We start from the raw sequence: 14,394 nt of genomic DNA, 5'->3' as shown, positions 1-14,394 counted from the left end.
CTTTCCATCTGTTTGAGTTTTCTTTATTTCATTAGTGTCTTATAGTTTTCCTAGTGAAGTTCTTTTGCCTCCTTATATAGGTTTATTCCTAGGTATTTTATTCTTTTTGAAGTGATGGTAAATTAGATAATTTCCTTAATTTCTCTTTCAGATAGTTCATTGTAAGCATATAGAAATGCAACAGATTACTCTATATTAGTTTTGTATCCTCCAACTTTACCAGATTCAAAATGAGCTCTAGTAGTTTTCTGGTGGCATGGTTAGGATTTTCTGTGTATGTCACCGTGTCATCTGCAAAGAATCACAGTTTTACTTCCTTTCCAATTTGGATTTTTTTAATTTATTTTTTATTGAAGGATAATTGATTTACAGAATTTTGTTGTTTTATGTCAAACCTCAACATGAGTCAACCACAGGTATACATATATCCCCTCCCTTTTGAATCTCATTCCCATCTCCCACCTCATCTCACCCCTCTAGATTGATACAGAGCCCCTGTTTGAGTTTCCTGATCGATACAGCAAATTCCTGTTGGCTATCAATTTTACATGTGGTAATTAAGTTTCTGTGTTACTGTTTCCATACATCTCAACCTCTCCTCCCCTCTCCCCATGTCCATTAGTTTATTCTCTACGTCTGTTTCTCCATTCAGTTCAGTTCAGTAGCTCAGTCATGTCCGACTCTTTGCGACCCCATGAACTGCAGCATGCCAGGCCTCCCTGTCCATCATCAACTCCCAGAGTTTATCCAAACTCATGTCCATTGAGTCGGTGATGCCATCCAACCATCTCATCCTCTGTCATCCCCTTCTCTTCCTGCCTTCAATCCTTCCCAACATCAGGGTCTTTTCAAATGAGTCAGCTCTTCACATCAGGTGGCCAAAATACTGGAGTTTCAGTTTCAACATCACTCCTTCTAATGAACACCCAGGACTGATCTCCTTTAGGATGGACTGGTTGGATCTCCTTGCAGTCCAAGGGACTCTCAAGAGTCTTCTCCAACACCACAGGTCAAAAGCATCAATTTTTTGGCACTCAGCTTTCCTTATAGTCCAACTCTCACATCCATATATGACTACTGGAAAAAACAAAGCCTTGACTAGATGGACCTTTGTTGACAAAGTAATGTCTCTGCTTTTTAATATGCTGTCTAGGTTGGTCATAACTTTCCTTCCAAGGAGTAAGCGTCTTTTAATTTCACGGCTGCAGTCACTATCCGCGGTGATTTTGGAGCCCAAAAAAATAAAGTCAGCCACTATTTCCACTGTTTCCCCATCTATTTGCCATGAAGTGATGGAACCAGATGCCATGATGTTAGTTTTCTGAATGTTGAGGCTTAAGCCAACTTTTTCACTCTCAACTTTTTCACTTTCATCAAGAGGCTCTTTAGTTCTTCTTCACTTTCTGCCATAAGGGTGGTGTCATGTGCATATCTGAGGTTATTGATATTTCTCCCGGCAATCTTGATTCCAGCTTGTGCTTCTTCCAGCCCAGGGTTTCTCATGATGTACTCTACATATAAGTTAAATAAGCGGGGTGACAATATACAGCCTTGATGTACTTCTTTTCCTATTTGGAACCAGTCTGTTGTTCCATGTCCAGTTCCAACTGTTGCCTCCTGACTTGCATACAGGTTTCTCAAGAGGCAGGTCAGGTGGTCTGGTATTCCCATCTCTTTCAGAATTTTCCACAGTTTATTGTCAAAGGCTTTGAAAGCATAGTCAATAAAGCAGAAATAGATTTTTCAGTTTTTCTGAAACTCTCTTGCTTTTTCTATGATCCATCGAATGTTGGCAATTTGATCTCTGATTCCTCTGCCTTTTCTACAGCCAGCTTGAACATCTGAAAGTTCATGGTTGACGTACTGCTGAATCCTGGCTTGGAGAATTTTGAGCATTACTTTACTAGCGTGTGAGATGAGTGCAATTGTGCAGTAGTTTGAGCATTCTTAGGGATTGCCTTTCTTTGGGATTGGAATGAAAACTGACCTTTTCCAGTCCTGTGGCCACTGCTGAGTTTTTCACATTTGCTGGCATATTGAGTGCATCACTTTTACAGCATCATCTTTCAGGATTTGAAATAGCTCAACTGGAATTCCATCACCTCCACTAGCTTTGTTCATAGTGATGTTTTCTAAGGCCCACTTGACTTCACATTCCAGGATGTCTGGCTCTAAATGAATGATCACACCATCGTGACTATCTGGGTTGTTTCTCCATTGCTGCCTTATAAATAAATTCTTCAGTATCATTTTTCTAGATTTCATATATATACATTAGATTACAATATTCATCTTTCTTTTTCTGACTCACTTCACTTTGTATAATATGTTATAGGTTCATCCACCTCATCAGAACTGACTCAATTGTGTTCCTTTTTATGACTAATATTTCATTGTGTGTATGTACCTGAACTTCTTTATCCATTCATCTGTCAGTGGACATCTAGGTTGCTTCTATGTTCTAGCTATTGTAAATAGTGCCACAATGAACAATGGGATACATGTGTCTTTTTCAACCCTGGTTTCCTCAGGGTATATACCTAGGAGTGGGATTGCTGGGTCACATGGTGGTTTTATTCCTAATTTTTTAAGGAATCTCCATACCATCTTCCATAGTGGCTGTATCAGTTTACATTCCCACCAGCAGTGCAGAAGCATTCCCTTTTCTCCACACCCTCTCCAGGATTTATTGTTTGTAGACGTTTTGATGATGGCCACCCTGAACGGTGTGAGGTGATAGCTCATTGTAGTTGTGATTTGCATTTCTCATAATTAGTTATGTTGAGCATCTTTTCATGTGTTTGTTAGCCATCTGTAATGTCTTCTTTGGAAAAATATCTGTTTTTGATTGGGTTGTTTGTTTTTCTGGCAATTAGTTGTATGAGCTGCTTGTATATTTTGGAAATTAAGCCCTTGCCAGTTGTTTCATTTGCTATTATTTTATCCCATTCTGAGGGTTGTCTTTTCACCTTGCTTATAGTTTCCTTTGCTGTGCAAAATCTTTTAAGTTTAATCAGGTCCCACTTGTTTACTTCTGTTTTTATTTCCATTACTCTTAAGAGGTGAGTCGTAGAGGATCTTGCTTTTTTATCGAACACTTGGAATCAAGTGTTATGCCTCTGTTTTCTTCTACGAGTTTTCTAGTTGCTAGTCTTACATGTAGGTCTTCAATCCATTTTGGGTTTATCTTTGCGTATGGTGTTAGGAAGTGTTTTAATTTCATTCTTTTTCAAGTAGCTGTCCAGTTTTTCCAGCACCATTTATTGAAGAGACTGTCTTTGCTCTATTCCTGTCTCCTTTGTCAAAATAAGGTACCCATAGATGCATGGATTTATTTCTGGGCTTTCTGTCTTGTTCCATTGGTCTATATTTCTTTCCTTTTTTTTTGTGACAGTACCACACTGTCTTGATGACTATAGCTTTGTAGTATAATCTGAAGTCAGGCAGGTTGATTGCTCCAGGTCTGTTCTTCTTTCTGAAGACTGCTTTGGCTATTCAGGGGTCTTTTGTGTTTCCATATGAATTGTGAAAGTTTTTGTTCTAGTTCTGTGAAAAATGCCACGGAGAATTTGATAGGGATCACATTGAGTCTGTAGATTGCATTTGGTAGTATAGTCATTTTCACAATACTGATTCTTCCAACCCAAGAACATGGAATATCTCTCCATCTGTTTATGCTGTCTTTGATTTTTTTCATTAGTGTCTTATAATTTTCTGTGTACAGTTCTTTTGTCTCCTTAGTTAAGTTTATTCCTAGATATTTAATTCTTTTTGTTACAGTGGTAAATGGGATTTATTCCTTAATTTCTCTTTCTGATTTTTCATTGTTAGTATATAGAAATGCAAGTAATTTCTGTGTATTGATTTTGTATCCTGCAACTTTTCTAAATTCATGATTAGCTCTAGTAATTTTCTGATGATATCTTTAGGACGTTTTATGTACAGTATCATGTCATTTGCAGTGAGAGCTTTACTTCTTCTTTTCTGATCTGGATTCCTTTTATTTCTTTTTCTTCTCTGATTGCTGTAGCTAGGACTTCCAGAACTGTGTTGAATAAAAGTGATGAAAGTGGACACCCTTGTCTTATTCATGATCTTAGGGGGAATGCTTTCAGTTTTTCACCGCAGAGAATAATGTTTGCTGTAGGCTTATCATATATGTTTCTTCCTGACCTGCATACAAATTTCTCAAGAGGCAGATCAGGTGATCTGGTATTCCCATCTCTTTCAGAATTTTCCACAGTTTATTGTGATCCTCAAGTGGGGAATAAAACAATGAAAACCCAACTGAGAAATATGTTGAGAGGAAAGGAAAGAAAGAATAGATATGCACAGTTAAATAGAGGTAGATGAAGAAGATTTATATACATTAAAATTAAGTGCAAGGGGAAAAGAACAGTAGGAAAAGCAAACAAAGGAATAAATGTAGAAAAATAATAGGTTTAAAAAATTAAAAATGAAAAAAAGAGAGAAAAAGAAACTCCACAGAACTGCAAAAGCCCAATGTAGAGGCAGAGATTTTTAACAACAATAAGAAATGTGACTGAGAAAAAAAAAAAACTGCTCAAAAGCTTAGATTTCATAGTGCCAATAAAATCGATAACTACAACAGAGGGGGACAAAAATGAAAAAAAAAAAATCCAAAAGAATCTACAGAACAAGTCAAAACAATAATAAATGTTTTTCTTGAGTCACTACCGTCAGAGTCCTTTCCCCCTTGCTGGGAGTCAGGTCCACCTCACTACCCTAGGAGGCCCTCCAACACTGTGCTGATCTCTGGACCTGCTGTGGGGGCAGCTCAGGCTCTAATCTGGTCCGATTTGTGTGTTCTTGCCTCCAATGTCCACAGCTATCAGAACTAGTGCATTTTCTTTTGTGGGAGCTCTCAATGACCTTATATATTCCATACACACAGAGTCTTCCTAGTTGATTGTGTGGATTTAATCTTCATCTTGTACAGCTGGTGGAAAGATTTTGGGTCCTATTCCTTAGCCACTCTACCCCTGGGTTTCAATTGTGGTTTTATTTCCACCTCTGCATGTGGGTCATCCACTGGAGTTTGCTCCTGAGGCTGCCTTGGAGGACTTGGGTTTGCCCCTGTGAGGCCCAGGTGTGGAGGTGGTACAGCTGCTTGGGTTGCAGGGGTTCTTGTAGTACCAGGTACTCAGGGGAGTTGGTGGCTAGGGCAGCAGGAAATATAGTGCTCTAGAAGGGTATGGCAACCAGTATTGGCCAATACACTCCAGTATTCTTGCCTGGAGAAACCCCTCCCTGACAGAAAAGCCTGGTAGGCCACAATCTGCAGGGTCACAAGGAGTCTGACACTACCGAAGTGACCCTGTGTGCATAGATGCAAGACTTTTTGCCTGTGGCAGCTATGCCTCAATGAGAGTTTAGCATGAAGGTGGCACAGCTGCTTGGCTTGCGGGGACCCTGGTGGCACCAAGTGTTCAGGGACATGGACTGACTCCACTGCAGGAGTTATGGCCCTATCAGAGTGTTTTTTCTAGCCCCTTGTAGCTGGCCATCAGAAGGCCTTTTTGGCCAGTCTTTCTCCATAGCTCTGCCTGTTCAGGCACTTAGAGGGCTCCCTTGCCTGGGATCCTTCTCTGTTGTTCAGTGCTTTAGACACATAGAGGGCGCCCCTGGCTGGGGTCCTACTCTGTAGATCAGTGCGTCAGGCACTTAAAGTGGCACACTAGGTGAAGTCCTACTCTGTAGTTCGGTGCACCAGACACTTAAAGGAGCACTCTGGGTGGGGTCCTACTTTGTAGTTCAGTGCTGGTTTTCTGCATGCACTTCTGTGTCTGAAGGTGTATTCCTGATGTATCTGTGCAGGGAGATGTACTCCACATCCACCTACTCCTCCACCATCTTGTTCTCTCCAATGTGGATTTTTTAAAATTTCTTTTCTGATTGCTGTGTTCAGGATTTCCCAGACTGTGTTGAATAAAAATGGCAAGAGTGGGCATCCTTGTTCTTTGCCTGATACTAGAGAAAATGCTTTCATCTTCTCTGTTGAATATAATGTTAGCTAAGGTGTCATATATAGCCTTTATTATGTTGAGGTATGTTCCCTCTAAGCCCACTTTCTGGAGAGTTTCTTAATCATAAATGGATGTTGAATTTCATCAAAGGCATCTATTGAGATAATCATATGGTTTTTATTCTTAAATTTTTTAATGTGTTACATATCACATTGATTTGCAGATAATGAAAAATCATTGCATTTGTGTGATCAGTATCAGTTCAGTTGCTCAGTCATGTCAGACTCCTTGAGACCCCATGGACTGCAGCACACCAGGCTTCCCTGTCCATCACCAACTCTCGGAGTTTACCCAAACACATGTCCACATCAGTGATGACATCCAACCATCTCGTCCTCTGTGGTCCCCTTTTCCTCCCACCTTCAATCATTCCCAGCATCAGGGTCTTTTCAAATGAGTCAGTTGTTCTCATCAGGTGGCCAGAGTACTGGAGTTTCAGCTTCAGCATCAGTCCTTCCAATGAATATTCAGGACTGACTTCCTTTAGGATGGACTAGTTGGATCTCCTTGCAGTCCAAGGGATTCTCGAGTCTTCTCCAAAACCACAGTTCAAAAGCTTCAATTCTTCGGTGCTTAACTTTCTTTATAGTCCAACTCTCACATCCATACATGACTATTGGAAAAACCATCTCTTTGACTAGACCTTGGTTTGCAAAGTAGTGTCTCTGCTTTTTAACATGCTGCCTAGGTTGGTCATAGCTTCACTTCCAAGAAGCAAGTGTCTTTTAATTTCTGCAGTCACCATCTGGGGTGATTTTGGAGCCCCCAAATTTTTTGAAGCCCCCCAAAATAAAGTCTGTCACTGTTTCCATTGTTTCTCCATCTATTTGCCATGAAGTGATGGGACCAGATGAAATGATCTTAGTTTTTTGAATGTTGAGTTTTAAGCCAAATTCCTCTGATAAATCCCACTTAATCATGTATTAATGTATTGTTGAATATAATTCACTAGTATTGCAGATTTTTCCATCTATATTTATTAGTGATTTTGGCCTGTAATTTTCTTTTTTTGTGGTATCTTTGTCTTGTTTTGGTGTCAGGTTGATGCTGCCTCATGCCATGAATTTGGAAGTGTTCCTTCCTCTGCAATTTTTTGGAATAGTTTTTTTTTTTTTTTCTAATTTTATTTTATTTTTTAACTTTACATAATTGTATTAGTTTTGCCAAATATCAAAATGAATCTGCCACAGGTATACATGTGTTCCCCATCCCGAACCCTCCTCCCTCCTCCCTCCCCATACCATCCCTCTGGGCCGTCCCAGTGCACCAGCCCCAAGCATCCAGCATCGTGCATCACACCTGGACTGGCAACTCATTTCCTACATGATATTTTACATGTTTCATTGCCATTCTCCCAAATCTTCCCACCCTCTCCCTCTCCCACAGAGTCCATAAGACTGTTCTATACATCAGTGTCTCTTTTGCTGTCTTGTACACCGGGTTATTGTTACCATCTTTCTAAATTCCATATATATGCGTTAGTATACTGTATTTATGTTTTCCCTTCTGGCTTACTTCACTCTGTATAATAGGCTCCAGTTTCATCCACCTCATTAGAACTGATTCAAATGTATTCTTTTTAATGGCTGAGTAATACTCCATTGTGTATATGTACCACAGCTTTCTTATCCATTCATCTGCTGATGGACATCTAGGTTGCTTCCATGTCCTGGCTATTATAAACAGTGCTGCGATGAACATTGGCGTACACGTGTCTCTTTCCCTTCTGGTTTCCTCAGTGTGTATGGCCAGCAGTGGGATTGCTGGATCATAAGGCAGTTCTATTTCCAGTTTTTTAAGGAATCTCCACACTGTTCTCCATAGTGGCTGAACTAGTTTGCATTCCCACCAACAGTGTAAGAGGGTTCCCTTTTCTCCACACCCTCTCCAGCATTTATTATTTGTAGACTTTTGGATCGCAGCCATTCTGACTGGTGTGAAATGGTACCTCATAGTGGTTTTGATTTGCATTTCTCTGATAATGAGTGATGTTGAGCATCTTTTCATGTGTTTGTTAGCCATCTGTATGTCTTCTTTGGAGAAATGTCTTTTTAGTTCTTTGGCCCATTTTTTGATTGGGTCGTTGATTTTTCTGGAGTTGAGCTGTAGGAGTTGCTTGTATATTTTTGAGATTAGTTGTTTGTCCATTGCTTCATTTGCTATTATTTTCTCCCATTCTGAAGGCTGTCTTTTCACCTTGCTAATAGTTTCCTTTGATGTGCAGAAGCTTTTAAGGTTAATTAGGTCCCATTTGTTTATTTTTGCTTTTATTTCCAATATTCTGGGAGGTGGGTCATAGAGGATCCTGCTGTGATGTATGTCGGAGAGTGTTTTGCCTATGTTCTCCTCTAGGAGTTTTATAGTTTCTGGTCTTACGTTTAGATCTTTAATCCATTTTGAGTTTATTTTTGTGTATGGTGTTAGAAAGTGGTCTAGTTTCATTCTTTTACAAGCAGTTGACCAGATTTCCCAGCACCACTTGTTAAAGAGATTGTCTTTAATCCATTGTATGTTCTGGCCTCCTTTGTCAAAGATAAGGTGTCCATATGTGCGTGGATTTATCTCTGGGCTTTCTATTTTATTCCATTGATCAATATTTCTGTCTTTGTGCCAGTACCATACTGTCTTGATAACTGTGGCTTTGTAGTAGAGCCTGAAGTCAGGTAGGTTGATTCCTCCAGTTCCATTCTTCATTCTCAAGATCGCTTTGGCTATTCGAGGTTTTTTGTATTTCCATACAAATTGTGAAATTATTTGTTCTAGCTCTGTGAAGAATACTGTTGGTAGCTTGATAGGGATTGCGTTGAATCTATAAGCATAAGGGTTAAGTTTTTAAGTGTTTGGTAGAATTCACCTGTGAAGCCTCTGAAGCTGGATTGTTGTTTGTTGTGAGTTTTAAAATTATTGATTCAGTTTCAGTACTGGTAGTTGGTCTGTTCATATTTCTGTTTCTTCCTGGTTTAAGTTTAGGAGATTGTACCTTTCTAAGAATTTGTCCTGAAAAGCTAGGTTGTCCATTCCCAAAGTGGTAAAGAATCCACCTGCCAATGCAGGAGCTGCGAGAGAGGCAGATTCCATCCCTGGGTTGGGAAGATTCCCTGCAGTAGGAAATGGCAACCCACTCCAGTATTCTTGCCTGGAGAATCCCATGGAAAGTGGAGCCTGGCGGGCTACAGTCCATGGGATCGCAAAAGAGTTGGACACAACTGAACGCTAAGGAACAGCAGCAAGTAGTCTCTTATGATTCTTTTTATTTTTGTGATGTTGGTTGTAACTTCTTTTTCATTTATTTCTTTTCATTTTTATTGATTTGGGCACTTTCTTTTTTTCTTGGTGAGTCTGGCTAAAGGTTTATTCATTTTGCTTATCTTTTCAAATGACCAGCCTTTAGCTTCATTGATCTTTTTTTTTTTAGTTTCTGTTTTATTTACTTCTACTCTAATCTTTATGATTTCTTTCCTCTGACTATTGGTTTTGTTTGTTTGTTTGTTTCTGTAGCTCATTTAGGTGTAAGATTAGGTTGTTTATTTGATGTTTTTCTTATTTCCTGAGGTAAGCTTGTATTGCTGTTAACTTCCTTCTTAGAGCTGCTTTGCTACATCCCATAGGTTTTAGATTGTCATGTTGTTATCGTTTGTCTCTAGGTATTTATTTCCTCTTTGATTTATTCAGTGATTCATTGGTTATTTAGTAGCATATTGTTTAACTTCCACATTTGTGTCTTTTTTTTTTTTTTTGCAGTTTTTTTTCTTGTAGTTGATCTAGTTTCATAGTGTTGCAATCAGAAAAGATGGTTGATATAATTTCAGCTTTCTTGAATTTGCTGAGACTTCTTTTGTGGCCTCACATGAGATTTTTCCTACAGAATATTCCATGTGCAGTTGAAAGAATATGTATTCTGCTGATTTTGGATGGACTGTTCCATGTATCTACATAATCCATGTGGTTTAATGTGTGATTAAAGTTAGTGTTTCTTTATTGATTTTCTGTCTGGATCATCTGTCCTTTTGATGTGAGTGGGGTGTTAAAGTCCCCTACTATTTTTGTGTTACTGCCAGTTTCTCTTTATGTATTATTAATATTTGTTTTATGCATTTAGGTGTTCCTACAATGGGTGCATATATATTTACAGTTTTATATTCTTGGATTGATCCCTTTTTCGTTGTTTAATTCATTCCTTTGTTTCTTATAATAGTCTTTGTTTTAAATCTATATACTTTTTTCTAAGTATTGCTATGCCAGGTTTCTTTTGATTTTCATTTGCATGAGACATCTTTTTATATCACCTGACTTCTAGATGGTTGGATGTCTTAGGTCTGAAGTGAGTCTCTTGTAGGCAGTGTGTGTGTGTGTGTGTGTGTGTGTGTGTGTCTTGTTTTGTATCCATTCAGTCACTCTGTGTCTTGATTGGGGGATTTATTCTATTTACATTCAATGTGATTTTGATTGGTATGTTCTAATTGACATTTTGTTAATTGTTTTAGAATTGGTTTTATAGACCTTTTATCCCCTTTCATTCTCTTGTGTTTTGACGACTGCCTTTAGTGTCATGTTTGGATTCTTTTTTTGTGTATCTAGAGTAGATTTTTGGATTGTGGTTACCATCAGTTTTATATGTAGGAATCTCTCAATATACATGTGATTATTTTCAGTTGCTGATTTCTGCATTTTAAACATCTTAACAACCCTGTGTTTTCACTTCTCTCCACCCCCTCCATGACTACTGTTTTTGACATCGTCTTTTACATCTTTTTGTATCTCTTAACTGCTTATTGTGAATATAGAAAATTTTACTAGTTTAGTCTTTTAATCTTCCTCCTAACTTTGTATGTGGTTGATTTACTACCTTTACTGTATATTTGCTTTTAACAATGAGCTTTTAACTTTTGTACTTTTTATGTTTCTAGTTTTTGCCTTTTCTTTTCACTTGGGAAGTTCCCTTAACATTTCTTGTAATGCTGGCTTGGTAATGCTGAACTCTGCTTTTGGTTGGTTGTACAACTTTTGATCTCACCATCAAATCTGAATGAAAGCATTATGGGGTGTAGGTTTTCCCTTTCATCATTTAAAATACATCATGCCACTCCCCTCTGGCCTATAGAGTTTCTGCTGAAAAGTTAGCTGATAGCCTGGCCTTTTGGAGTTCTCTTTTACCTAACTTGTTGCTTTCCCTTGTTTTACTGTTCTCTCTTTATCTAAATTTTTCTCATTTTAATTGTGGTGTGTCTTGGTGTGGTTGTCTTTGGAATGATTGTGTTTGGAACTCTCAGTGCTTCCTGGACCTTGATACCATTTCCTTTCCCAGGCTATCGGAGTTTTTAAGCTATTTTATCTTCAGATATGTCCTCTGCCCCCTTTCTCTTACTTCTCCTTCTGAGATTTCTATAATGCCAATATTAGGTTTGATGTTGGACTGGTTCATGATACAGCTGGCTGCAGGATGAGTAGTTATCTGACGCTTGTTCCAACCTGGTTAGGGTTGTGGCCAAATCCCTGGGCAGCTGGCTACGGAGCCTAAGGTGTTTAAATACTTGGTATTGACCTGCTGGTGAGTGGGCTGGGTCCTACCATGGCAGGCTGCAGGCCGCAGTGGTCCTGGGGCTGGTCTGACTGGGCTGGTGGATAAGGCTGTGTCCCAGGGTGACTGTGGGCTCAGGTCCTCTGAAAGCAGCTACTGAGTAAGTCCCTTCCTGGCTAGTTGCTTGGCCTGAGGGGTCTCAGTTCTGGTTCTGACAGACTGGTGGGCAAGGCTGGGTCCCAGTAAGCTAGAGGGAGTATTCCAGAGTGGAGCTTGGTTGTGCCAGTGACCATGTGGTAGAAAGAACTTTCAAAATTGCCTGCCACCAGTGTCTGTGTCCCCATGGTGAGCTCCAGTTGCCTTCTGCCTCTCTGGTAAACTCTCCAAGAGTAGCAGGTGGGTGTAATCCAGTCTCCTTTTAAATGACTGATTCTGCTATGACTCCTGGAGTGTGTGAGATTATGTGTGTGTTTTCTTAGAAGGGCGTCTCTATTTCCCATAATATTCTGACTTTCCTGAAAGTAAGTCCCATTGACCTTCAAAGCCGAATGTTCTAGATGGCTTGTGTTGGTGTAGGACTCCTGGGCTGGTGACCCCAGTGTGGGGCTTGGACCTCTTGCTCCTCGGGGATAACCTCTGCAATTGTAATCATCCTCCCTTTGTGGGTTACTCACTTGCGGCTGTGGATCTTGACTATAGTGTGACTCCACTTCTCCCTATCTTCTTGTGGTTCCTTCTTTAAATCTTTAGTAGAAGATTCTGCTAATCATCCAGTTTTTCTCATCAATAGTTGCTCTGTAAATGGTTGTAATTTTGATATGCCCATTAGAGGAGGTGGGCTCAGAGTGTTCCCACTCTGCTGTCTTGGCCAATTTGAGACTCTTTGTCTCTATTTTAAAACCCATGAGATATATTATCCTTAGCTTGTTATCTAGCATCAATTTCACATTTGTATTACTATTAATTAGTGAATAATTTATTTGCTCATTTTATTGCTCATTTAATATTGTTATAGATTATGCACATGATTCTTTAGTTACAAATAAAAAATGTTGTTCATATAATCTAATACCAGATGTTTTGTAATTCTAAAGCTCAGAGAAGGAAAGAGCTAGCCCTGCTATTTCAGATCTTTCACAGATCCTCAAGTCTCAAGATGGATCATCTTTTTTAAAGACTCCAAGTGAACGTTTAACTGATGAAGATCTATCCCGTATAGTTTCATCAAAGAACTATGATAAAACATTCACAACAATGTTACAGCATGAAGAAATTAAAGATGCACAGTCTGCTGGAAAATTGCTTCAAGAGAATGAAATGTTTGCATCATCATTCATCTCACCTTCTGTTGTTCAAAGAAGGGTACTGGGTACTGACATCTCAAAGGTGGTAAGATACAACATAATAAATTGAAAGCTTTTTATTTTAATTGCTATACATCTTCAATATTTTCATTCAATGTTAATTTAAAGCATCAATATTTTCCTATTTAAATGGAATTAAAAAATTCCCTTTTGATTCAATTATTACTATTTTTTTTAATTTATTTTGTTTTGGAGTACAGCCGATTAACAATGTCATGATAGTTTCTGGTGGACAGCAAAGGGACTCAGCCATATGTATACATGTGTCCATTCTCCTCCAAACCCCTATCCCATCCAGGCTGCCACATAACATTGAGCAGAGTTCCATGTGCTATACAGTAGGTCCTTGTGGTTACCCATTTTAAATATAGCAATGTGTATATATTGATCCCAAACTCCCTAACTATGATAAAACCTATTATATATTTAGAATTTTAAAGGGATATTTGGGAATCAATATTTTAATGTAAAAGTTCTCATCTGTACCAACAAAGAATTTGTGGCTTGAATTATAATTTTAATGATAAATTGAAAGATATGTAATTTTGAGACAGAGAAATTATTTCATGTTCATCTATAAACATTTTTACATATTAAGGTAATTGTGAGAGCATAGTTGTTTTGAAATAATTTTATATACCTTAAACATGCCTTAGAAAATTATTAAAATTGCCTTTGCTAAATACAATTTAACTAGGAAATTCTTAGTTAAAATTCTGGGAAAAAGAAAAATGATAATGATATTTGACATATATTCATATATATATAAATGATATTTAACATATTCACAATATTTTTTATCATGCAAGCTATTAAGTGGCATTATAAAAATAATTTTGTAAAGCCATTTGAGTTTGTCTAGAGATTGAATTAGGTGAAAATATAAATCTAAACTAGACTCATAATGTTAAAACATTAACTTGATTTATTTGGAATTATTTATGAAGAGGGATCACAATTTTGCTTGGGAAAGGTCCTTCCACACTATTAGGTGTTCCAAAATGTCCCTCATATGCATTAATTGTTTTCATTTTTAAGTTTGATACATTCAAGAAATAATGAAAGATAAAAAGTTTCTTTAATGATATTATAGAAGAAGGTAATTAGAGTTCTGTGATGCATAATTTGTAATTACTTGTTTTAACTTTTGTGATTAAGGCTGATATTTTAGAAGAGAAATTTAAAACTAAGCTTGAAAAACAAACTTACCAAGAAGCAAGAGGGTTTCAAGGTAAAAAGATTTTGTCTTTTGTAAGAAAAAGATATTAATGACTTTGTGTTCCCATGTTGTAAGTAAATGATGTGAGAACATTACTAAGTATAGAAATAACTTTTTAGACAGTCATGAGATAATATATAAATATACTGACCAATGTGTAAAGATTAATTTGGTGAGTTAACATACTGCTCAGTCTATCTTAACTAAACTTTATGTAAAAGGAAAGTGATAGCTTTGTCTCAACCA

The 14,394-nt window shown here is 38.0% G+C and overlaps 1 protein-coding gene across 25 annotated transcripts in view; it reads left to right on the top strand.

Annotated features, from left to right (window-relative positions):
* Positions 1 to 14,394, top strand: part of CCDC7 (coiled-coil domain containing 7) — a 275,288-nt gene that overhangs the window by 54,973 nt on the left and 205,921 nt on the right. For 17 of the 25 annotated variants that reach the window (XM_070800783.1, XM_070800790.1, XM_070800784.1 and 14 more), the window contains 2 exons: positions 12,706 to 12,954; positions 14,088 to 14,160. The exons of 4 other annotated variants lie outside the window; for them this stretch is intronic. In XM_070800783.1, the coding sequence (XP_070656884.1) occupies positions 12,706 to 12,954; positions 14,088 to 14,160 (322 nt within the window). Of the gene's footprint in view, positions 1 to 12,659; positions 12,955 to 14,087; positions 14,161 to 14,394 lie in introns of those variants that run through there. 4 more of the 25 variants (XM_070800779.1, XM_070800795.1, XM_070800796.1 and 1 more) reach the window with 3 other exon arrangements.

The sequence above is a fragment of the Bos indicus genome, chromosome 13, assembly GCF_029378745.1.
Source record: "Bos indicus isolate NIAB-ARS_2022 breed Sahiwal x Tharparkar chromosome 13, NIAB-ARS_B.indTharparkar_mat_pri_1.0, whole genome shotgun sequence".
In the NCBI taxonomy this organism is placed as follows: Eukaryota; Metazoa; Chordata; class Mammalia; order Artiodactyla; family Bovidae; genus Bos; species Bos indicus.
Note: the sequence above shows the minus strand (reverse complement) of the source record. Positions and strands in the feature narration are given on the sequence as shown.